We start from the raw sequence: 27,119 nt of genomic DNA on the forward strand, positions 1-27,119 counted from the left end.
CATTTTCCATTATCACTTAAAATTTAAATCCATTACAGCATTTCTAAATTCTGATTACAATGATTAATTCTTTGTAAAACATTATATGCGACTTTCTAATTATGTATAAGCACGCATAAGAATGTGAGTTTACCTTCAAAAATCTACCTGGCTGAGAAATAATTCAACAGAATTTTAATTTATAAAATATTTCCTACATATTATTACTTTCTTATCTTTTTGATATCAAAATACATATAATGAAAGTGCTGGTTAACCCATCTTATTTATGCTTGATAACTCTAGGTAACAGTAGAGATCTGTCTAGTTATTGCTAAGAATTTTATAATTTTCAATCATCCTTCCTTGTACTGTATTTCTTTATTAACATTCAAATACAGCATTGGAAGACACTGGATTATACCTCAGCAGCATTAGAAGAAAGGTAAGAAACAGCACTCGTCGGGATGCTAGTCCATTGCAATGCACAGCCACGCACACTCCCACACTCACTCACTCACGTCAGGTTAATTTAGAAATGCCAATCAACCCAACCTACACATCTTTGGGATGTGGGAGGAAAATCTGAGTACCGGGAGGGGAAACCTAGGCAGACATATGGAAAATATACAAATACCTTACAGACAGTAACCAAGTTGGAATTTGAACCCAGTCTCCTGTACCTGTGAATCAGCACCATTATAAATATGTTAGCAGGCTGTCTTAAAGCTTTATTATTATTATTAAAGCTTTAAATTCCCTATATGAAGCAATTGTTTTTATACTGGAATGTGTAAAAACCCCATTTTCGTCTTCAGTTTTCATGAGCAAAGGTAATGTTGCAGTGATTGAGGATGAGCACTATTAGCTGCAATGTGAACTTTGATATGCTGTTTACATTTGACAATACCTCTGCTATTACTTACCTCATTGGCTCAAGCCCAGTTAGTGAGGCAGTGCAAAGTGATATGAAAAAGATATAAATCTACACAATCTTGAAGCACACATCATCCCTCTCAGAAGAGCAAGTATTTAGATGAGTGGTCTAGAAAAGCTGAGCTGCTAATTGTGCTCAGTGTAAGACCTATTAATTAACTACTCAATTATGGCACAAACCCCCAAGTGTTGAGCTGCTACATTGTGGATAACCAAAAATGGTCATCCCATAATGACATATTCAACCAACTCCCTGTGTGGCTTCCTTCCAGAAAACTCATATAGCTCTGATTGTGGAGCAGTGGCACAATGCCTGACATTCTGTGTCTGCGAACAACCAGACATTAGTCACTTAGCCTCCAATCCAGCAGCTAGATTTCCTCCTCCCTAGTGAGATGTGGTTTATGCTAAATCACTTCTGCAATCGACAGTGCTGCAAAATTCTACAAATGTTTTCTAGTCACATTAGATAAATGTCAGTTTGATCAGCTACTGACGATGCACCAAATAGTTAGTCGTGTCAATTAACAAATCTCAGCAACTGCTGATTATGATGATTGCACTTTGTCAGTGACTGCACAGTTACCTGGCTGAAAGGAGAAGCGATGAGAACGCTCTTACTATAAATGAAACTATGTAATGAAAGTAAAATTTCAGATTCTTTCTGCAGATTAAATAACATTACATTCCATACTGAAATCTTGTCCACCGCATTTGATGAGTTTGTATTTTAATAACAGAGTCCACTCCATTTATGTGCTTGTAAATGGTTTTACAGCTTTGTTGACTTAAATCAAATTGAATATTTCACTGGCTCACTATTTTGGTCATTCATAACTTCCGATGAATGAGTACACTTAATTTTGTGAGAGCCAAAAAAGGTACCCCAGCAGACCATTATGACATCTTTGACCTAAATCAGGGGTGTCCAACTCCAGTCCTGGTGGGAGGTTTTCATTCTAACCATCTTCTTAATTAGTGAGCCATTTTTACTGCTAATTCACTTGTTTTGCCTTAGTTTTAACTGATGTCACTCAGACCCCTTAGTTGTTTCTTTTTTCTTAATGAGCAGCCAAACAATAAAGAGACACAAAACAAGTTGCCACATGACCAGCTAACCTGAAAATAAAGAAAGGTAATCGTCTTGGTCATGTTGGTCTGCTCAGGTCACCAATACATTTTAGCAAAAACAGAAAATCAACAGTGTGCTGTGGCAGAATGAGAGCAGCAACAAGTCCTGATATTCAATAACAGCCTGAATTAACAGCAAGAACTGGTTTCTCATTAAGAAACTAGTTGGAGTGAAATTGGCTGGAGTTTGACGTTCCAATTTAGCTGGTCATTTGTCGGCTCATTTCACATCTCATTTCTGTTTGGCTGCCATTTAATGAAGAAACAAATCAATTCAAAGGACTGAATTCTTAAAAATGGGGCAATTAAAAATGAAGAGAAAAGGAGTTAATTAGCAGTGAAAACTGCTCGCTGATTAAGAAAAGGGTTAGAATGAAAACCTGCAGCCACTGCGGCCCACCAGGACCAGAGTTGGACACCCCTGACATAAATAGTCTGAATGGTGCGATTTTAAAGATTCAATTTTGTGCACTTTGTTTGAAGGGATCAGATTATGACATTATTTATAAAATATTCCATCCATAAATATTAAACAGTCATCTCATTCAGTGTTGCTTTTTCCATTTTTTAAAATTATTTTTTACCTTGTAGACTTGGCTTACACGTGCAGTGTAAAGAACACTGATCAGGTAAGAAAGCGGAAAGGTAAGCACAAGTTCACTTTTGATATAACACTTTCAAGACTCTAAGTACAGCTGGTCATTCAGGAGTTTTTCTGATTTTGAAAATTTAAACTAAAAGTCATAGTTTACACTACCTGGAAGAAACATGACACAAAAAGTGTCGCATGGAGAAGACCAGTATCTGCCCCCTACAGACTCCCACTGAGGAGCCAATCTAATTTATTAATGAGAACTTTTGCTCATCACAGCAGCGGTAAACACTAATAGATTTTCATGGCTTTAAACCAGTTGTTTCAGAGTGCTTTCCATAAATAGTGAGTGACCCATTTTTTTTAAGTGTTCTTCTGTAATAGAAAATTGGCCTTCATTTGCCCTCAGATAAACCTTAATTCCACATGGCACAACTCTCCATAGTGAAAATACATCAACCCAGTGATGACAACCTATGTCAGCTATAAAATGTCCTAAAGCAGTTGAAAGTTACCTGACCATGGAACTGTATTTTGACTAGCTTGTACCATGTGTGGAAGAAGCCCCTTAACACAGACAGACACAATGAATGGGAAGTTACTTACATGTCCCTGAAACCAATGTAGAAATTTTTCTAAGCTTATGGCGTGGTACTTCATACATTCTCCCATCGAAAAACTCCATTTGCATATGAGTAGTCCCATGTCTGCTGGCTTTACTACTTGATAAAATACTTGAACGACTAAAACCATGGGAGCCAATGCCTGCCATAAAAACACACCATAACTCAAATCAGCACCATCAGCCTGTATTGTTGACAACAGCCCATATGAACCAGTGGACTCACAGGTCCTCTGATCAGCATTAAGTAAATCAAGTGATGCTCATTTGTTGTATTCCTTAAACCTCTAAAAATGACCCTTCCTTTTTTTTCATTGCCCCCATGTGACAATGTTCAATGTGTGGTTGTGGTACAGTATGTTTGGGGTCTACGGTTATGGAAGTTTTATTAAACATTGTGCTTCAGGCTTTAATTGTGTGGGTGTATGCTTCCAGAAAGCCATGCAGCCATAGTGTATTTAACTGGGAAATTGCCTAATGGCTCATTAACATGTGAGCGTGATCAGCACAACCATCCCTCACTGATGCTCCTTGGGTCACTAGGGAAAGCATCTATATGCACAAAGATAAACGGGGTCTGAGTTGGAAAGAAACCAGAAACAACAAGGAAGGAAAAAAAAATGAGGAGAAAGGAAATGGAAGAGAGAGCAGAATCAGGTTATTTTGCTGCTTTGAGAGAGAGTAACAGGAACAGTGGTCCAGTGGCTGATCAGCCCTTCTAAGCAGTATACTGATGAGGCTATCATGTGCTTCAGGTTCCTGCAGACGCTGAACGAGGTAGCAGGATGAGGGAACTGGGCTTGGTGGGTCCTGGCGGACACTAAATGAGGAGGCTATGATGTGAGCCGGACAGGGAACCATTTTTACTGGCATCTTGGCCCTGTTGAGAAAACCTGGAGGGTGAAAATGGGAGACATGGGAGAGAGAGATGCAATGGAGTGGAGAGTACTGATTCTGATGTCTGGTTTTAACTGTTTCTTGGAGTAATTTGTTGGTTTTTATCATCTTCACAAATGCACTATTTTAATGGATTATTTATTAAAAGATTTTGATCCTGAACTGCACTTTGGACACAGCTTGACTTTTCATTGTTCTGAATAATCGAACTTTGCACTTTTACACTAGACATGTTGCTTGGGTCCTCATTCACCCTACTCCATCCTCAGTTATGACTATCAGGGTCCTGGGAAAGAGAAGGAGCTCAAAGCTGCAGGCACATAGGGCATTACAAAGGTGCATTTGATATGCTTCTTTCCTCAGAAATGTTGCACTCTGGTGTTACTTGACTAACTCTACCCAATTTATTATTATATACAAGTTGTGTAATCCTCTATGATCTTCTTTGGCTAGTTTATTTACGACTTTTGGTTGTTGGCTAATTTTTAACAATTCATAACCCCGTCATTTGTGAAAACTCCAGTAGGATTGCTGATCCTGACAAACAAGTAAAAAGCCATTTAAATCACTAGGTTGCCTATTCTCCTTCTGAATTGCACTCACACAATCGGTTGGTGATGCGTGCCTAAATAGTTTTGTCTGCACGTAGGATGGGGACACTGACTAAGAAGACAGTAATGTGGGGTGGACAAATGTATTTAATACAGTGCCCGCTCAGTGGAATGTTTACTGATTTAGCAGAATGTATTAAGGGGCATAAAAAGTCTATCTTTACCAAGAAACTTTACAAAAAATACTGACACTACATTTGACAGGTATGACTGTTTATTTAGACATCTATTTGGGGGTGGAAGCTTTCAGTCGCAGAGTGAATGCTTATTGCCTGAAGGTGAAACTAGGATTTGAAAAGCCTGTCCCGACTGCTATTAATGGGAAATACACCTTAAACTCTATCACTTATCTGTCATTATACCCAGGCTTAGCAATAATTATGGTGCCAGCATAATAATCAAAATACATTTCATTTATAAACCTTGGCTGTTACCATGGCACTAATTATGGATTAATTACTAAGCGCAGAAACGCAGACAAATGAAACAAAGGGGAAGGAGGTTAGGCAGACTTAGGCAGTAAAACTCCAGCAGCTGCTTTCTTTCTCCCTCTCCCCATGAGTCTCTTGTGCTGTTGTCTTGTTAACCCTGTATTTAACTGGAGGAGACACTACGCTGATGTACATGCTTAGGCAACTGAAGGCTATTCTATGTATTCAAAGATCAGGAAGCATTTTTGAAGATGACCATTTGTTGGAATGACAAAATTTACCAGTAAGACGATATGCAGAATGTTTTAGAAGGGACTAAGTTTCAAATAGTGTTACAATATAAACTCAACAGAGTGATTTATAAACATTTCAAAAGACATATTTGTTGTCCAGGAATATGTGCCTTTGTCCCATCATGAAGGTAAATGGATGATGTTGGGGAGTATGCAATGGTACAAGCAGATATGTGGTCCAGTCCAACCCCCGGAAATGACCCTTTTTATTTAAACTATTTTCTGCAGCCAGGTGTTACATGAGCATCCCTTTGGCCTGATGCAGCTGCTCAGGTCCTCAACAAGAGGATTCTGTGAGCTAGATCACCCTCGGGAAATTGTGTGAACTGACACTCCCTCACAATGCTGTCAATGTGCCTCAATCGGAACTCCATGAGCAACCGCTCACTCAACAGCAGTACCCAAGGATTCTCCGAAGAGAAACAGTACTGAAGGAGTCCAGTCTTCATCTCAGGTCAATGGACAGCGGCCGTGTCTTGCAATGATACAGAAAAACAGGAAGCACCAGGATTCTAAAGACTTGGGCCTTCATCCTTTTGCAAAGATATTGGGAGTGCTACATACCTTTCAAGCAACCTCATGACCCCCCATGCTCTCCCAATTCATCTACTGACTTCATAGGAAGAGCCATCAGAGACATGAATGTCGCTGCTGAGGTAAGTAAACTTTTCAACAAGGTTTACATTCTCTCCTCAGACAGACACACTGCTGATGACTGTGCTCAAGAGGTCAGGCCCAGATCTTGATTTATATCCAGGACACTCACAGGCCCAGACACTCAGACTCCTTGCTCAGTTTCTTTAGAGCCCCGATGAAATCCTCCATTGACTCCATGAAGATCACAGCATTTTTGACAAAGTGAGGATCAGTGAATCTTTCTTCACCAACAGATGCCCCGCCACCGCTTGTCATCACGACCCTGCCCAACACTCAGTCCATGCAAACACTGAACAGAGTAGGAGCAAGAACACACCCCTGATGAACCCCAGACTCAACTTGGAAAAACGCAGAGGTTCTCCCTCCACTCTGCACAGCACTCACAGTACCAGTGTACAGGCCGGCCATGATATCCAGCAACTTTGTGGGGATCCCGCAAAGTCTCAGGATGTTCCACAGGTCAGCTCAGTCAACTGATAAAGGCTGCAAAGAAACTCTGCCAATATTCACGTCTGCACTTCATGAGAACCCTCAGTGCCAGGATTCATTCGATGGTAGAATTCTTAGGAAAAATAACAGACTGTTCCAGTCGATGGTAGGTGAGCAAAGTGATCACGGATCCTATTGAGGATGACCCTAGCAAGGACCTTACCTGGCACCAAAAGCAGTGTTATCCTCCTGTAGTTGCCGCAATTCAGGCAATCCCCATTCCCTTTCCAGATAGGGACAACGAGTCCCGTTTTCAAGTCAGTTGGGATGATGCCTATTGCCCAAATGGAGGCATAGATTGCTTGCAATACCAGAAGGACAGTTTTATCACCAGCCTGGAGAAGTTCGACCTGGATACCACAGGTCTCTGCAGCCTTCCCTACCTTAAGCCAGTTCACCACTTGTGCAATCTCAGTGAGATTGGGTGGTTCACGGCTAATTGGAGGATCAGCCTCAAGAATGGATGGAACCATAGATGTCCAATGTCCTAGGAGGAGGATCAGCTTTAAACAGTGTGTGTGCTCTGTCATACAGCTCATGCCTGTTCTCCTTCAATTCATGAGATTTGTACATGCCAGTCCTATACAGAAAATGCTGAATCAAAATAAATTTTGTTAGAGGTAAAACCATCAGCTGAATTTTCTAGTCTATTGTTCTAATTATCTTACAATCATAATTAGCAAGATCTAACTTAATTGATGATAACAATAAAAAATGAAATTGTCAGTCTGAACAGTGAAATTTACTGTGTTCACTACAGCAAACATAACATTTATTATAATACAAAATTGAATTAATAGCTGCATCATTCAGTTAAATAACAGTGAATTACTTAGTTTTCAGATTTTAAGGCACAATTTTCAAAATGATGTAACAAATCATAAAAGCGTTAAGGTGCCTAAATAATCTTTTACCTTAGCAGCAGCTCCAGCTGAGAATAAAGGAATCGGACAAAGGCTCTCCGTGCAACAACTTCAGCATGGCAGTCATTGACAACAAGTCCCTGGTCGCTGATATATTCACCATTAATACATTTGGTGCCAGTTGAAAGTGCAACCACTTGTCCTTGTCTGATGTCTAAGCCTGTTAAAAATAAAAATATTCATTCATTGATGTTCTGAGCCCCTTTTTTGTCAAAGATGTAATGAAACCAGACTTTATTCATGTAGTGACTGGCTCCTGTACACCCATCTCTTCCATTTCTGCCTTTCATGTGCTGCCTGTGCCAAACTTATACCTTCATATGCCTTTTATTGCTCTTTAACCATGTCTGTCTGTCTGTTTACTTAATATTAAGGCAAGTGTTTGGAGGGGTATAGAATTTTAATAAAATATTTTAAATCAATACATTATAATTTTTACAATTTAATACAAGTATATACTTAAATGAAGTTGTAACAATGGATTATTAAAGGCAAAAGGAAAAGGACTGAAGGTACCTAAAGAATTACCTAAATGTGGTTTATAGCTTAAGCACATGAGGGTTACCCCATCTTAAAAGAGCCATGAACGTGATTACTAAGGTTAAAATGAAGTAAATGAGTAATGAACACCACTTTAAAAATGAGGACAAACTGGCTAAAAAGTCCAAACATGCCTATTACGAAACAGCAATAAGATCTGCACCAGCATAATGTCTGACAATGGCTCTGAGGATTTCATCTTGGTACTTAACAACAGTCAAAGTACCATGGCCTAGCATGTGGAGGTCTGTGCAGTCCTCTAAGGTTATGGCTCCCCAGATCATAACTGATCCACCACCATACCAGTCATGCTGGATGATGTTACCATGGCATCTCCAGACTCCTTCATGTCTGTCACAAGTGCTCAGTGTAAACCTGCTCTTATCTGTGAAGAGAACGGGGGCAAATGGTAGAGATGCAAATTGTGGTATTCTCTGGTAAATGCCAATCGAGCTGCACAGTGATGGGTTGTGAGCACAGGTCCCATTAGAGGATGTCAGGCCATCATGCCACCCTTATGGAGTCTGTTTGTGACAGTTTAGTCAGAAACATGCACACCAAGTTATTTTGTAGGGCTTTGGCAGTGCTCCTCTTGTTCCTGTTTGCACAACAAAGCAGATACCAGTCTTGCTGCTGGGCCCTGTCTACCTCTACTCATGTAATGGCCTATCTCCTGGTATCTCCTCCATGCTCTTGAGACTGTCAGGAAGGATAAGGAGAGAGCAAATGTCTGTAGCCTCCACCTGCAAAGCCATTACCTTTTTAGGGGGCGTCTTGCTGTTGCCTCTCTGTTGTCACTCTCATTTGCACCAAAGCAGGTGAAGTTGATTTAGAATCACTTATTCTTCCTAACTGGACAGACTAATCCCTGAAGCTGAACTGACTTGGTGAGAGACTGTGATATATAAATAGGTATAAGGAATTGTTACACAGCTACAAGAAAAAAAAAAAAACATAACAAGTAACAACTACTGCTAATATATATATATATATATATATATATATATATATATATATATATATATATATATATATATATATATATATATATATATATAGTGGTGTGAAAAACTATTTGCCCCCTTCCAGATTTCTTATTCTTTTGCATGTTTGTCACACAAAATGTTTCTGATCATCAAACACATTTAACCATTAGTCAAATATAACACAAGTAAACACAAAATGCAGTTTTTAAATGATGGTTTTTATTATTTAGGGAGAAAAAAAAATCCAAACCTACATGGCCCTGTGTGAAAAAAAAAAGGTTACTTTTTTTTTTTTTTTCAAGTGGAGCACAGGCAAGTTGTTCAGATTCATTAATGGGATTTAAAGTCCAAACCCTTAACCACTACATCACACTGCCTGATTTTATTGAAAGAAGACTAGAAATCTATAAACAGCAATTTCGCATGCTTTTTTGGTCCTAAAGTTAATTTAGAAGTGTCGCTGTGGCATCCTCCAACCCAACACTTTGCTCATTATTAAATACTAGCTGTGTAAACCTTGCTGTAAAAAGCCAGGGCTCCTGGAAACTATTGACATCATCAGAAAATAATTGAAATGCAGAGTCGGTGGTTTTGTTTTGCGGACGTGCTTGCCCCCCTTGTCTATCAGCGGCTAAGCTAGTTTCTCTCTCGTCTGAGGTTTCGTTTTGCCAATGTGCTTGCCTCACTTGTGTATTAGCGGCTAAGCGAGTTTGTCTTTCCTTGGCAGGCTCAGTTTGGCGACAGAGTCGCTTTCTTTCAGCTTCGTGCTGTAGCCTTGTACTTCTTTTAACTCGTTAACTTGGGGCTGCCTTGCTGACTCTTTGAGCTTCATGCTGTAGCCTCGTACTTCCGGGCCGGACAGACAGACACACACACTTCCATGCGTAGACGTTTATATATAAGATACTGTATATGACATAATATGATACATTTATATGCAACATAAATATGAGTGTGTTAAATAAAAGTCACAAGAAAAAAACACCAATAAATGTCAATTTTATACTCAGATATACTTAAACTTTTGCAGTTGGAACAATAGGAACTTGTCGCTTTTCTTTGGTCATGAAGCACTTTACTTAAGGAAATGCTATCAGTACATTGAAAGCCATTAAAATATCGGTATAATTTATGCAAAATATAAGGCTTGCTTATCAGAATCACAGTAGTAGTTATTTTCAAAATTGTATTTTTCTAACTGTCCTAGGTTCTGCTACAGTAAACTCTTCTATCAAATTCTCATAATTAACACTCTCCTACTTCTTTTTCAATGGAGATCATATCCAATACCTTCAATCTCTCTAGAAGACATAGTTGTTTTTAAAAATAAATATGTACAGTACATAAAAATATCAATGCACTTACAGTATATTCCATGTGAGCATGTGGAAGACACATATTACTAAGACAGTGTTTAATAATAAACACTGATGTCCTTTTCTATCGAATGTGTTAGAAAACAAATGTGACAGAATATAATCATTTAGTGTGAGCCTTAAACATGTTCTGTAGATTACAACTGATATCATGTGTGTGTCTGGTTTGTCAGTAAATTTGACAAGTTTTCCCACATTGTGCTGAGCTTAAGTCAAATGAGGCATGTATGTGGTATTGTATCTCTCAAGTTGTTGATCAGGTTGAGCTTATACCTTTCAAAACACTAAATCTTCAGGTTGTCACAGGCACATATGAATAAGTAACTGTGAACAAGTCAGTAACTTTAGTCTCATTTGAAATCAGACTAAGAAAACATTTACCTAGTTCACAATGAAGGAAAGAACAGCAAAAGGTTCAGTTAATAGCATCCCACTTACAAACCTAATTTGGATTTCTTGCAAACTGAACCCACCTAATCCATGTCTTAAGGATCACAAAGTGTCTTTTTCCGGCAGAATGCCCAGCTTAATCAGATTCAGCTGAAGGCCAGAGACTTCAACAGCACTCTCGCTGCTCAAATACAGGGCCCAGATAAAAATGGGGACAGTCCTGATAAGAAGAAAAGTTACCTGATGAAGTGCTGGTGAAGGATGCTTTGAAAATTTCTTTTACTCAGGGTTCTGAGGAGAAAAAGGCTACAATGTATCCCTTGGGATATTGTTAAAGATGGAAATTTCAAAAATAAATTGAAATGATGTTCACAAATGAGCAGCAAGCTGCTGGAGCACAGGGCTTACACCTCAGTTCATTTACTCAAGGGATAGGCCCGTTTGGCAATATACGTACATTTGGTACAGTCTCTTTGACGATCAGCCTCATTTGCTTGGATTTTGTCTGTAGTCCCACAAATCTATTATTAGCACAAAAAAGTAAATACCGAGTAAGAATAAATAATATAAAGAACTAGGGAGAGTGTTCAAAACCTGTGCAGATGTGATAAGTGGTCAACGATGCTGTGCTAATTTTAAATAAGTAATCACATCCCACAAAGTACAGGTCCTAGTCAGCTGCGGGTGGGTACACAAACATGCTCCGCTCCAAGAACAGATAGGGAAGTGCCTGCCTGATTGAGAAGACACGTGCGAATACATATGTTAAAAAGTGCCTCATTAATTCCTCGGAGGGAATGGTGAGTGCAAACTTGTGCCCCATTAGAACAGTGAGCTTAAAAGAAACATGCATGGGCAGAGGGAAGAATATAAAAAAAAGTGAGACACAGAGAGAGAGAGAGATCTGTGAGAACAGCATCGTTGAGAGAGGCAGGGCAAAACAGGCAGTGTTAGTGTGAGGCAGTGTGGTCGTAGGTCCACGAGGGAGCAAAGGATTGCTGCACTAGGGTCAAAGCACCCACTCTGATTAATGGTTGAGGAGTGGGAACGATGAAGTTGGCGCCCTACCCTAGGGATTCGAGATACTCCGGAATGGGCAAAGGAAGCCGGGAGGACAACCAACCCCGAGCAGTCTGGCTGCTGCCATTTGGAGGCAGCGAAGATGGAAAGGGCTGTGGCTGCTTGTGTCTCTGCTGGCTGAGCAAGTAATGGGTGAGCCAGGGAGATAGAAGTGGAGAGGTGATGAGCTTGTCTGACAGACTATGAAGGACCCGATGGATGTTTGCTTTAATCTTGTTTAAATCTGGATTGTAAACTCACAGACTGTCACTGTTTCTATGGATTAAAAAACAGAGCACTGCACTTTTAAACACTTTTTGTTTTGATTGACTTTGTTTTAATAAATTCTCTTAGCACTTTGCACCTACCCCTTGCTATGTGTGAGTGTCCTCATTTGCTAGGCTGATTCCTTGGGTATGTTATTGGTGATAGTGTCTTTAGTCCTGTCCTGAAGGACAACATGGACTAAAACCATCTTCCTCATAAGCATGGACTCACTAAAGATATTCCCATCAGTATGGGTTTCACATACAATACGACAACCAGGTCAGCACAGGTTTTTAAACAGTGATTCCAGGTACCCCAGGAATATCAGTATCCCCAAGAAAAACGTACTAGAAATACACAAGCTAGGGGATAATGGAAAAGCATTATATCACACCTGAATACATCATTTTGGCACTATTCTTAAACATTAGAATACTTCTCTTTTGGTGAATCCACCTTTAATTTAGGGTTGAAGTTAAAAGGTTCAACTTTCGACTAAAATCCTACCTGAGATGTTGAAAGCACTGGACATTGTTGGGGCAGTGTGGTTAATGCATCTATTCATTGTTGCATGTAAGGCAAGTAAAGCACCCTTGGACTCTTGTGGTGGTCCTCATCTTTAAGAAAGGTGACGAGATGGTGCATTCCAACTACAGAGGGATCACACTCCTCCACCTCCCAGGTAAGGCATATGCAAGGATGCTGGAGGGAAGAATCCATCCAATGACTGAGCCAACAATACAGGAGGAACAATGTAAATTCCTTCTTGGCTGTAGAACAGCAGACTAGCTCTTCTCTCTGGTGCAGTTTCTGGAGAATGAATGTGAGTATTACAGTCCAGTCTACATGTGGTTTGTAGATTGGGAAAAAGCATTTGACTAGTGTCCAACGGCATGTTTTGTGGGAGGTTATGCAGGAATATGGGGCTGCTCTGCAATTCATGCTCTATAAGAAGGCAGTGAGAACTGTGTCCGAATGCTTGGCATCAGACTCCATCAAGGCCATGTCTCGGCACCACTCCTGTTTATGGTTTTCATGGACAGGATATCAAGGTGCAGCTGAAGATGTGAGGCTGTTCACTTGAGGAGGCAAGTGAGAACATTGTAGCTTTATGGAGATGATTTTTTCCTCTTTGTCTCATCTGATGTGAGCTTTGGCATGCACTGAAGCAATTCATTGCTGAGTATTATTCGATTAGGATGAGGATCACCACCTTCAAGACTGAAGTAATGGATCTCTCGTGGAAAAGAGTGAATTGTTTTTTTCCAGGTGAGGCGGGAACAACTGCACTTAGTAGGGGAGTTCAAGTATCTCAGGATCTTTTTCATGAGTAGTTGACAAGCGGATTGAAGTGGCAGCAGCTATTCTATGGGTGCTGTACCGGTCACTGGTGGCGAAGGTGGAGTGGAGTCTAACGAAAAAATTATTGGCTTACTGGTCAGTCTATACCCCTGACCTTACATATGGTCATAAGCTGATGGTAAGGACCAAAAGAATGAGATTGTGAGTGCAATCAAAATGAAATTTCTTTGCATGGTGGCTGAGTGACTGACTATGTGGTAGGGTGAGTAGCTCAGTGATTAGAGTACAGTTGCTGCTCATCCAAATTGAGAGAAGCCAGTTAAGGTGGTTTGGGCATGTCGTAAGGAGGGCCCCATGGCGACTCTGGGCACGTCCTACTGGGCAGAGACTCTGTGGCAGACCAAGCACACCCTGGAGAGAGTAGATCTCTTGGCTGGCTTAAAAATTCCTGGAATCTGTAGCTGGAGACAGGGAAGTTTTGGCTGACCACTTTGGCCTTTTCTTCACTGTATTTTGGAAATATTCAAAAAATATTATTTTGCACAATGTGCATCCATTTGATGTATATCACACTCTAAAGGATTTTACCATGTTCAAAAATATGTACTATTATACATATGCAGCATGTTGTTATGTCCTGTGCCTAAGTACAGATAGTGCTATGCACTGAAGACATTTTAATAAAGATCAGATTTTCAAAAATACAACAAACTGATTACTTTTCTTTCTAAAAACTATAACAGAAGTCTAGAGAACATTTGGTCATTAAAGAACAAAGGACTGTGGCTTGGTCTGCTCCTCACCCTGCTTAACTGTACTCTCTGCTTGTACTGGTAGAATCTTTTTATCTCTGTAGTGACAGGCTTCCATGTTTTTTCAAGTTCCCAAAGGCACAAAGGGCTCAGAAAAGTGGTATGGATCATCTTGGTAATGAAGTGTTGGTAAAAAAAATATATCTTTCTGATAATACGGTATTACTGACTTTCCCATTCCATTCTATGCAATCAATTAATTATTTACAAATTTCATTGTGATAGGCGCAGAGCATGAATGTGGAAGATAACAACATTTCCAGGTGTGAAACAGAAGCATCTCTTTTAAACATCTTTATTGCCTCATCCCCCAAAGATTTAATCAATTTGCTTCTCACTGCTTCTTAGTCGGTATTATGAACATTAAGCCTTTATGCTGTCAAGAATCAGAATCATAATCCTCACAAGACCTCAGCACCATAAGGGTCCATGGCTTTATTGGCTACATTAATAAGTTGACCAATTTTTGAAAAGCTTCAAATAAGCCCAGACAAAGGAAACCATAAGCCTTTGACTGACACACCACAGATTCTCTCTGTAAAGTGAATAGCCAATCAGATGAGCGAAGAGCACTGTCCCTGCTGCCCTGTGTAAATTTGATTACATCTTCTGCTTTTAGCTTAATAAAGTCAGCAGACAAGCATCACTCTATCTACTGTATGGCACAATATTTTGCTGTCCTGCAAAATGCCATGTTAATAGTATAACTTATGAATCTCTATGATATTTCACTTCTTATTTTTCTCTGCAACCAAATGCAACATTCTGACTTCTATATACTTCAAACATACGAGCTTCTCAAAATAAAAAGCTACTGTGTTTTTCCAATTAAATTTGAATTATAACACATTTCTTCTCTGCTCAAGCGGGAACCAGACATTCACAGCTCTTTGCTCCAAGGTTTACTGGTTTTGATAAGTTGCTGCCAAAATTGCATTTTTCCAGCTGTATAATAGAAGCACTGCTTCATGCAAACCTCTCCCTGGTCTACATTTACAATTCCCATTGACAGATGCAAAATGGTAAACTCTTCAGCATTTGTAAACAACAGTTTTCGATAGATTTTTCAAAAATATTCTGATAATTTGCTTAATAGAAAATACTTTTTTTCTTTTTAAACGCATGTCTGATAAGTGTGCAGAAATGAAAACCACAAAGGCTGTAACTTACATTTAACTGACAGTTAACAGACTGCCAGTTTTGTCTGCATCCTTGAGAGATAAATGTCAAGAGCACAAGGCAATCCCTTTGGAAAAGAGTGAGGAAATTCAAATGCCTCACAGTGTGCCTTTCTCTTTTGTTTTGGGAAGACTAAAAGTATCCAGATGAAACCAAGCCTGGCAAGAACCAAGGAGGCTACAGGATGTGGTAGGGCCCAAGAAGACCTGACCAGAGTGAGAACCACCACGTTCAGCTCACTTTGGAACCAATTAAAGAAGACTAGCACAATGAGCTGTCAGTTTATTTCTCTCGTAAAGAGAGAGCTGCACTCTGAGTTTATTGTGACAAGAGGGACCCCAACCCTGTAAAGGTTAAAGGTAAATGAAATGCTTGAAGCTACTTTTTGGTGAGTTTAGTGTACTGTTTATAAGGACTGTTTTCTGAAGTGTTGGGTCAAAAATGTTATTTCGGTTATGAAAACACAAAGCAGCCTGACAGCTGCACAACTCAGATGGCCATCGCCTATCTTTTTCCCAAACTGACTGCTGAATGGTTAAACTTTTAGCAATGATTGTTTAAGAGCAACTGCTAGATGTTTAAAGCTGCTAATCAGGAAATATGTATTTGTTATGAGAATAAAATACAAAAAGACTTTACCAAAGACAGAAAATAAAAAAATAGAAGGAAGACTTTTGTAAGGGCTGCAAACTGTTCTTCAAGTCTGAGGGTTTAACTGTAATTAAAAAATGTGTAGATGGAAAAAAACACTTATGAATTTTACAATCCCTTTAAATGTGTCTTTGACCCACAAGACACACTGTTGCTCTAGTTTGATCTGCCGACAGCACTATGTTAATCAAGGACAAGCTTAGGATTTTCAAATGATGGGCTGAACGTTTTCATGAACTACTCAATCAAGTCCATATGTGATAACTCTCTTCTTGATGAACTTCCCAATCTTCCAACAGTTTCAGAGCTGGATGAACAATCAACCTTCTCTGAAATGTAGTCAGCAGGTCACTCATCTCTACTGTGTATATATATATATATACATAAAATCTAACGTCTGTCTGTTTACTTTTCACAAGAGAACTATTTAACGGATTTAGACGGGGCTGATTTTGTGACTTCACTCATTGTGCTAAGTAACATAGTTTGTTTGTGGTACCGATTTATTTGTACGAATCTAAGCTTCACGCAGTGGGTTGTGTGAAGGGGGGCGGGATCCATCTCACTCACGCACCAGCCTCGGGTATCTTACATCGACTTAGCTAGCGAATGACAGAACTTCTTAATGGATTTAGAGATTTTTTTTTTGTATAATTTGCTTGAACAATCGCAACTTCGCTCATCACGCTAAGTATCATAGTTCGCTTGCAGGAGTGATTTATTCATGGTAATCCAAGACAGTGGTTGTGGGCTGAGGGGAGGGGGAAGCATGACATCAGGAGTGAGTAGCCGGACGGGGCCCTCCTCACTCACATGCCAGCCTCTTTTCGAGTCGGTATACCTCTTGCCATGTTTTGGAGTGTACCTTGAATCCGCTTAGCTAGCGATATCTGTTTGTTTATTGGTTTTTAAAGTTTGGCCTGTTTCACTACAACGGGACAGCTAATATAAAATAAAAAAGCTCCTGCCAGTAATGGAGTTCCTAGCAAAATTTACAAACATGGTAGTTATATGACTATTGACCATATTCCTGCATTATTTACGATCTGTTGGGACATGAAATATGACCCTGATTGCTGGAAACATGCATTGATCATCACGATTTGATTTAGAATATAAAAGGAGATTGTTCTGATTGTAGTGACAATCGAGACACAATCGAGGCATTTCTTAGCTTGATGTTGCTGGTAAGATCCCTGTAACTGTAATTGTAGAAAGACAAGAATTGCAAAGTGTGTTTCATGAAAAGTTTACTATACTACCAGACCCAAAAAACTAAGGCCGGGGATATACTTAACATTACGTGAGCTTGAGGATGTTGCTGCTGCACAAGCAGTGTACTGATTATACCTGCATGTGTACTTTAAGCAAATCTGGAGGATTCCACCACATGGCAGTGCGAGAAATCATCATGTTGAGAAAGCAATGCCTGGTTTTGCTGTGTAATGAGTTGAGGGAAGAAAGATGTTAGAAATACAGATTCTTTGCATTCTGATGCTGTTGTGAAGATCCAAAAAACCTGACAGAAGAAGATGGTATGTGAGACCTTTAAATGTATTGCGCCATTACAACGGGGAAAATGCATTACTTGTATTACCTATGCAGAATTGGATGAAGAAAGGTACCATTAAGACATTTGCATCTCAGCTTTTAAATTTGATGATATGCTTCACCGCATCAAACCCTTCATCAAACATTGAAGCACACATATTGATCCTGTTGGAGCTGCAAGGCTGGCATCACATGTTGCTGATGTCACATAAAAAAACGTGAACACACACCCATATTTTTGTGCTGGTATTGTAATGCACACATTGTGTTCATTTCTGATGACGTGCTCAGAGAATGTGGTAAAAGAATGCTGGGAATGCGTAGCAGCTATAATGCGTGCGCATTAGCATTCTGAGCATAAAGTATAAGCTGGCCCTACGATGTAAATTTAAGGAGCTACCAGACACTTTGCCACACACGTGCGCATGGGAGGCAGCTAAAGGGCTTGAATGAGGTCAATTACGAATCTGACCCGGATGTGGCAGAATGCGCTGACTCTTTGTCTTGCTTTCCTGCAGACCATTCATGGGAAGTTCCACCTGGCCTTGCTGGCTCCAGCCCCCTTGATGTCACGTCCGCGCTCGAGCCTATGGCTGAAGACCTATCTGATCCTGGCCCCTTTGACGTCACTTCCTACCCTGACCTTTAAAAGCCTCCACCTTTTCCCTATTCCTTCAGTTCTGTTTTGGACTCCATTTTGTGCACATCAGTGCTATCATTTATTTGAAACTTTGCAGCCAGGAAACCAATTATAGTACAATCCCTCTTAACCGGCCACCTCGGGACTGGACCCATGGCCAGTTGCCGTTTTGGCTGGTTAATCTGAAAGCAATCCTATTTTCATGTAGAAAATTATTTCTAAGGTATGTTCCATATCCACAAGGCTTCATCCACGATTTTGTGGTATGTGTCGTTGATTGGTTCAGTGATCATGGAGCTGGAGTGACCGGTATTGAAGACAACTGGCCGTCGAAAGGCAGCGGCAGTCGTGGCGGCTTTGGGTTGGTTTAGCCCCAGCGTGAGCGCCCTAGCTACTGGGGAAAGAACCCAAGTCTGGAGCCTGAAATAGTCAGGGATTGGAGGGCTACCAGACCAGTGTGGATGGCAGCTGCACCTGCAGGTAGAAAGAAGAAGGCGTCGTGGTTTGGATTTTAAGAGACTGCTTCCAGCCATTGTTTTAACCTTGATGTGTTGTTTATAAAGGACTTGCTTTTTTACTAATGGATTTTAACCTCCACTAATACACTCGTTTTAATGGATTATTTATTTAAAGAAGACTTTTGATACACTGCACTTTATTTAAATTGAGCACTGTTTTGTTGTTTGCTGGTTTTAAAATACCTCTCACCTTCCAAGAAAGGATATGCATACATATAAAGAAGAACTCAGGATTAAAAAAAAATATCTTTTATTTTATTTTATTTTAACAGGCCGGTTAATCCGTCAGCCAGTTAATGTGAGGCCAGTTAAGAGGGATTGTACCGTGTACGGGTGCTGCCCCAAACCTTCTTTTTTTGTTTTTGTGACAACTTGTTCAAATCTAAAGAGTTACCAGACGCCAGAATATTGAAAATACTTGTTCACTGATCAGATTCTGTATCTGACAAAAGGGCTCCTGTGCTGCATTGATATTTAATAGCGAGTCTTCATGATGCATGATGCAAGAAACCAGACAAGATTCCCTAGCAACCTATTATCTACGTATAGCACCTTTTAAAAGGGCAATGTGACACACTTCAAATTTAAATTGAAAGAATGCAAGCTTTTCAAACAAAGAAACACAATTTTAACTAGTATATAAGAACATGGCTCAAAAATAAAGACGGGACAATATGAAAAAAATATGCAAAACACAAACAAATTAAAAAAAAAGAACCCAGGGCTGTGAAAACTCCTAGTGTAAGACTTTTTTCTTTTAAATAATATGCTTCATTCACCCAATAAAGGCACCTCTAGTTCTAACAGATGCAAAATAAATTAAGAAAATGTGTTACTGGAGCACCTCCATATGGTCTCGACAAATAACAGAATTCTTTTCTATTACAGTTAAACAAGACTCGAGAAGGTAAAAAAAAAATAATGGTAATTGGTGTTAAATTGCTATTTAAGTCTCACTTACATTAACATTCATTCATTTTCTGATTTAAAACCTCTGCTTGCTTTATTACATTATGACAATACATCAAAAAAATTAAAAAGCTGTAAAGTATACCAAAACTGTAGAATTTGTAATGTGAACTGCCTCAAACAAGGTTAGAAGTTGTCCCTACACTTTAAGTTGAATATAGTAAGGCTCCATGTACTCTCTCTATCAAGCACTTCATGTCACATTCACCTCATAGTAACTGCAGAAAACATGAATGACAGCTGCCCTTATTCTGTTATTTTGGCTTGATAGATATAAACTGTAGACATATTTCCAATCCACAGTAGTTTTTTATAGATAAACACAGAAAACAATCACAGAAAAACACTGTAAGAGGTTTCCATTCTGATTATCATCCCCTAGTTATGTCACAACTTGAGCAATTCAATCTGTCAGACATGTGCCTCTGCAGTGACCCTGGCTGAAATCTGCATGATTTATTTTGTGGCCACTCAAGTAGCGACAGCTACATGCAAGATTCCTTCAGGGAATTTGACCTGTTCTCTGAGTTGTGCGTCCAAATCTGATAAGTCATTGAGATTCAGGATGACACTGGGATGTCAGCATGTTTCCAATGTTAATCGAACTCAAAAGGACCGCAGAGACATATTGTCAACTTTACTTTTTCATCTGTTCCACTTAGCAATTGTTTTGATCAATTTGGTGCTAGAAGAGCATGTAATAATTCTCCCATCTTTTATCTCGGCATGAAATTGCTGTAAAAGTCCCCTTGGCCTGACGTTTACTGCAGAAGTCGAGCCAGCCTATTTGCTTTTAAATACAAAATGATTGTCAGCTGCACAAAGACAGCAGAAGAATGAGTAAGATCGAGATAGAAAGCTGTGCAGACAGAGGCCTCAAACACCAAGAAGGCAGAATCTAAGTGGAGGTGCTTTAAATGAGATTTGGGACGCAGCCGCACCCCTGTATTTAATCTGTCAGCCTGTATTGTGAGCATCAGGACTGTCAATGGTTTTTGCCGAAAATGTGCTTTGTCTTCCATCTGACAACTATGTGAGAAGATTTAGAAAGAAATAGACAACAAATTCCTTTGACAAAAGGCACAGCTCCCCCTGGTGAAAAACATCCTCAGACAAAATAGCAAGACGTTAGAAGATCCAAATAATAATTGCAAAAAGGAACAAATGCTTTCATCTGCTGTACTGTACAATGGACAATGTTTTACAATTTTATTTTATTTTTTTAATTGATTCGTGTTACTGTTTTTGCGCAGGAGGACATTGGTGCAGCAGATAGCAGTTGTAGTGGTGGAGCTCCCTCTTTAAAATGACTTTCTAAATGGAGACCCCAAATTCTTTTCACAGACCAATGACAAATTCTTTATATGGCCCTGCAATAAGTGTTTGGGCTTCTTACTTTAAAAAAGTGCATGTCTATTGCTTCTGTGACAATGAAAATAAGAATGAAAATGGACAACTGATTATATTACCAGGAAGATTATGGTCCCAAAAAGAAAATGATGCTAAAGTGGAAGAACAAAATGTAACAGATACTATTATAGTAATTACATTATAGTAATACAATGGTAATAGTACAGGGTGGTCCAGATCTAATTATGCAGATCCAGATCATCTGGATGACTTTAATTTATGCGGGGACGATTCCAGTACGGAACAAAGACAATTCTTCATGTAGTCAGTTTGCACACTTCCCAATGGTTTTTCGGGATATTTTCTATGTAATAAACTTAATAAGTTTAATAAGCGTAATGAAAATTGCATAATTAGATCTGGACAACCCTATAGTTACAGCACCACCGTGTCTATAAAAGTGTTCACCCCCTTGGAGTTTTCACATTGCATTGTTGCACAACACTAAAACACAGTGGATTTAAATTGGCTGCTTTAGCATTGATCAACAGAAAAAGACACTTTAATGCCCAAGTGAAAACAGATCTCTGCAATTGGACTAAATTAATCACAAAAATAAAACACAAAATAAGTATTCATCTCCTCTGTTATGACACACCTAAATCATCAGTGGTGCAGTCGCAAGTTAAATATTTAATTCAATGCAGGCCAGCTATCTGGGTTTTCCATTGCTTGCAGTATAAATGATCCAGCTTGTGGTGAGTCAGTATGGTGGTCTAAACTAAACAATGAAGGCAAAGAGACCCTCCAAGCAACTCCATGAAAAGGCGATTAAAGAGCACAAGCCAGGGGATGCAGACAAGACAATATACAAGTCACTGAAAATCCTCTGGAGTTCAGTTTAATCAATAATTAAGAAATGAAAAAAGAGTACGGCACAGCCCAGAGAAGGGTGTTCATAAAAACCGAGTGGTTGTGCCAGACGAAGGCTAGTGAGGGAGGAAACCATTAGAACCTGTGAGAACTCTGAAGGAGTGGATTGACCACCTACAGCAGTAGAGATCAGAGAGATTGTGCATACAACTGCTGTACTGTTGCTTCACCAGTCACAGTTTTATGGGAGAATGGCAAAAAAGCCACTGTAAAAAAAAAACATGAACAACATTTCTAATAGAGTTTGCCAGAAGGTATATATGGAAGACACTGAGGTGAGCTGGAACTAATGTTTCGGCCTGATGAGACCAAAATCGAGCTTTTTGACCATCAGATTAAATGCCTTGTTTGCCGAAAGACAAACACTGCACATTGCCAAAAACACACCATCCCCACCATGAAGCAAAGTGTTAGCATCATCATGCTGTGGGAAATGCTTCTCTGCAGAAGACTTTGAAGGCTTGTCAGGGTGGATGTTAAAATGAATGCAGAAAAATCCAAGGGAATCCTGGAGGAAAACCTGACACAGTCTTCCAAAAAACCTGTGCATTGGGAAAAGATTTGCTTTACAGCAATACAGTGGCCGAGTCAGAGTCCAGATCTCAGCCCGGTTGAGAATTTGTGACTTGACTTGAATAAGACAGTTCATTCTCAGTTCATCTCCAAGTGACATGACAGAGCCTGAGCAGTTTTGCAAAAGAAAAGAATGGTGAAAAACTGCAGTGTCCAAATGTTCAGAGCTAATAGAGACCTGTGGACAAAGACTCAATGCTGGAATGTCTGCAAAAGGTACATTCACTAAATACTGACTTGGAGCAGGTGAATACTCATCTGATCAATTATTTTGAACTTTTTATTTTGACTGCTTTGCAGAGATGTTCCTTCTTTAGCATTATTTGTTAATAAAAAAAGCCAAATTAAATCCACTGCGATTCAATGTTGTATAATAATAAAATGTGAAAACATACTTATAAAGTAAAGGCTAGCTAGTTGGTGGATTAGGCTCATTGGGTGTGGTATTCAAGAAAACACTGAGTACAAATTTAGAAATGAAAGTGGATGGATGAGCGTAATATGATAATTAAAATGATCATGTACATATTAGATAAAAAGAGGTCATAAAATGGATGGCTAGAAAGATGTTGGCTCAAGATGTTCACCGAAATGTGATGGCTCACTACAGAAGTGAAAAACAACATGACTCAATGAAAAGTTTATGAATGGGTAGAAAGGTTTAAAGCTCGGTCTGGTTGACCACCAACATTGCGCAAACAAGCCCACATTGACATGGCGAATGCCTACATCAGAGAAGACCGACGGATTCCATTGTCTGTGGGTTGCTACACACTTGGACGTCAGCTATGGATCTGCACATGCCGTGGTGCATGATGACTTGGGATACTTGGGAAGCTGGGTACCCAAACACCTTGCTGATCTGCACAAGCCAACATTTTGTGATGAAATTTAGCAGGTTTCACTCCATCTGCCCAAAGAAATCTCACTATAGGGCGTTGTTTTACAATGTTGCTGCAGACTGCTGATGTTCAACTGACCTTGGCTTCAACTAGACTAATGGCAGAGCACTTTGGTGTACTTATTTGAACTACCCATAAGCCATTGCATACGTGCTGTACTGCATCAAGTTCATTTTAAAATTGCCTTTATTTTTTGATTTAAACTCATACATTCCATATACTGGGAAAATTGAAAAGACAGTCTGACAAAGATATGACTATCTGTACTGTAGGCAACCAAAGGCTTACATTCCTTACAAAAACAATTCGTGTTCTTGAAATATTCTATTATATTATATAAGTGATTTTTGCATAGCATTCTTTACTGACTACAGGCTCAGAACACTGCAGTAAGATTACTGGTAATATATTAATCAGTAATTTTACAAATGATGTAATGTAAACATAGAAGGCTACAGATTGGGTTAAACACCCAATTAAAAGTGCAATTTCATAACAAAAATAGAACAATATATGTTCATTATCATTGAACTAGGACCAGTTAAGAACAGAGGAAGGAAAAACAAAACCTCTAGTAAGAAACATCCCTGGAAAAATTAAACCTCTGGGGGTCCGGAGTTGGTTATACTAGAAAGTCCTAGTCAAAGTCACAATAGTGAAGACCTATGCCAACCGACAGCCCCCCAACTCACCTTCTGGGTATCCTACAAGATTTTGTAGGATTGTGCTGGCACCTAACAAAAAGACAGAATTCTTTCATCCTTAGACTCCCAAGTATTTCCAGTGACTTTGCTATGAGCAGGAGAACAGTATGGCAGTACAACAATGGAAATAGAAAATACAGTGCAAAAACAAATTCCCTGAATTTTCCTTTTTCAGCAGTTTAATGCATGTAATAAAGGAAAAAAAATAAATAAATGAGGCAGAATTAATGTACACAGTACCAGTTAACCACATTACCACTATGTGCCATTTTAACTTAATGTATCTTATATTTTTTACACAAATTTGACTCTTGAAGAAGTATTTGTGTTAATGCATTTTTCTTGTATTCAGGAGTATTTAATTAAATATACAGTTTTATGGCACATTTATGTTGTCTGTTAAAAGGCACTTTAAGCTTAAACTATTTATATGAAGTGCTACAAATTAACATTTTAGAGCTGTTAGAACAATGTAAGTGACTGTCAAGGTCAGGAATGGTAATATCATTTACTCTCCATTATGGTCTGGAAATACCATAGAAAACAAAATCAATTTTAACCCCATTTTATTATCCAAAGTTTTAAAATGTGTCCAGAATACCAAGGATTCTTACCAATTAAAAAAGAAGACCACCTTAAATAAATGAAAATCGCTTGTGTATTTTTTGAAGAATAACACTTAATAGTTTTGAAAATATAGTCCAGTTTTATATGTTGTAATTCTTCCATGTTGAGTTGAATGGTTGATTTTTCCTTCTAATTATTATTAATGTATTATATTCTGCATGTATATACTGTATCTACACTAGCATTCAAACACTCAACCAGAATTCTTTTATTTTGTTTTTATGTTTTGGATAGAATTCAATACTGTTTTTTTTACCAAGGTACCATTCTTTTTATTAAAAAATAACAGCCAAAACATTAATGATGTGACAAATCGCTATTACTGCTTGAAAGTACTGCTTCATAATTTCTTATTCACATATGAATACAAAGCTCCATTTTCAGCAGCCATTACTCCAGTGTCTTATTGGTAAACTCTCATAGCTCATCCTTAATTAATTGTGTTTTAACGTGTTATTAGAGAGACCTTTGTATTTGTGTTAGCATACATGAACTGTTATTCTGGTCAATGAAGCAAATAAATTCTTTCTTTTTTGTTTTGCACGGTTCTGGCTCTCCTAAAGTTCAATCCTGGGTTAAAAGATGGCCAAAGTCAAACAGCTTTCTAAGAAACATATCAATCTGTTGTTGTTTTATGAAATTAAGGATATGACAGATTGCCAAGAAAATGAAGATTTCATACAAATCTGTCCACTACTGGCTTGAGAGAAAAGGGCAAACTGAATCTAACAAGGACAGAAAAGGAAGCAGAAAGGTCCAGTGCACAGCGGCATAAGGGGATAAGTACATCAGTGTCTGTAGTTTGAGGAGTTGATACTTTGTAGGTCCTCAGTTGGCTGCTTCCTTAAATTGTACATGTCAAATACCATTTTCATCTGCAATCTGTTGCATAAAATAACTTTCATTTTACAAGAAAACAATTGACTGACATGTTTCTCAAGAATGCTGCTTTATTTAGGCCATTTTATAACCTGAGATTGAATTTGAGATTGTCTTTGCCCCCAGTCATATTTGGACTTTTTAATCTAGAAAATATTTTTTCAGGGGTGATTTTGGGAGAGCTTTGTGACACACAGCTCCCTTAGAAAAGTCAGTCAGTCATTTTCCAACCCGCTATATCATAAGACAGGGTCATGGGGGTCTACTGGAGCCAGTCCCAGCCAGCTGAGGACGCAAGGCAGGAACAAATCCCGGGCAGGGCGCCATCCCACTGCAGGACACACACACACCCACACCAAGCACACACTAGGGACAATTTAGGATCGCCAATGCACCTAACCTGCATGTCTTTGGACTGTGGGAGGAAACCCACGCAGACATTGGGAGAACATGCAAACTCCACGCAGGGAGGACCTGGGAAGCAAACCCACGTCTCCTTACTGTGAGGCAGCAGCGCTACCACTGCGCCACCGTGACGCCCTCCCTTAGGACATGCTGTAGTAATTTAGTAAGAGATCCGTTTTAGACTCATTAATGGCTCATACTGGAAGTTAAACTGTAATTACGGCTTAAGAGAGTGAGCTGTATCTGGGTAGGTGAACAGTCCTTTAGAAAGAAATAACTGGAAAGGATGAAGAACGCTGCTGATGAAGCAGTAAGTTTAATGTAAGAGATGTAAATTAAGGAGCTTAGTTTAATTTTAATTCATCTAATAGTATGGTAACTTAATAATAATAGTATTTGTTAAGAATGACAAGGACAAACCTGGAAGGGTTGATTAACCTGTTTGGTATATTCAAATAAATAAATACATACATACATAAATAAATAATGATTGCCAATTACCAAATTATCAAAATTAGTTATTCTGTTCTAGTTTGTTAAATTATATGTTCACTTTTGTATGCTAAGTAAACTTCTGGTAGAGCCAGCACATTTCCAAACAGTTTAAACTCAAAATCACCCTGAATAATCCTGAATACGTTTATAGCCTACCATCTCTGAGGAGTTTTTTTGATTTTAGTACTGTTGTTTTTCACAATGTAAAGATATTCATGTTGATTATTTAGACTCTACCTTGACCTTGAGTGAGTATGCATGTGCTTGAATGTCTGCTGCAATGAACTGGCATCCTGTTCATGGCGGGTTCTTTCTGAGTGCCCAGTAGGTCCAGTTTAGACACCACATATGGTCTCTATGACCCTAAACTGCTTAAATGGAGTACTCATCACCATTCATTTCACATAACGTACTGAAACTTCTTAAATAGTATTAATGGAACTAAACAGT

At 39.0% G+C, this 27,119-nt stretch overlaps 1 protein-coding gene across 1 annotated transcript in view; it reads right to left on the bottom strand.

Moving 5' to 3' along the window:
• adarb2 (adenosine deaminase RNA specific B2 (inactive)) overlaps nt 1-27,119 on the bottom strand; it is a 788,873-nt gene that overhangs the window by 100,490 nt on the left and 661,264 nt on the right. The window contains exon 5 of the mRNA XM_039753536.1: nt 7,553-7,721. Within this exon, the coding sequence (XP_039609470.1) occupies nt 7,553-7,721 (169 nt within the window). The remainder of the gene's footprint in view (nt 1-7,552; nt 7,722-27,119) is intronic.

This window comes from Polypterus senegalus, chromosome 5 (genome assembly GCF_016835505.1).
Source record: "Polypterus senegalus isolate Bchr_013 chromosome 5, ASM1683550v1, whole genome shotgun sequence".
In the NCBI taxonomy this organism is placed as follows: domain Eukaryota; kingdom Metazoa; phylum Chordata; class Cladistia; order Polypteriformes; family Polypteridae; genus Polypterus; species Polypterus senegalus.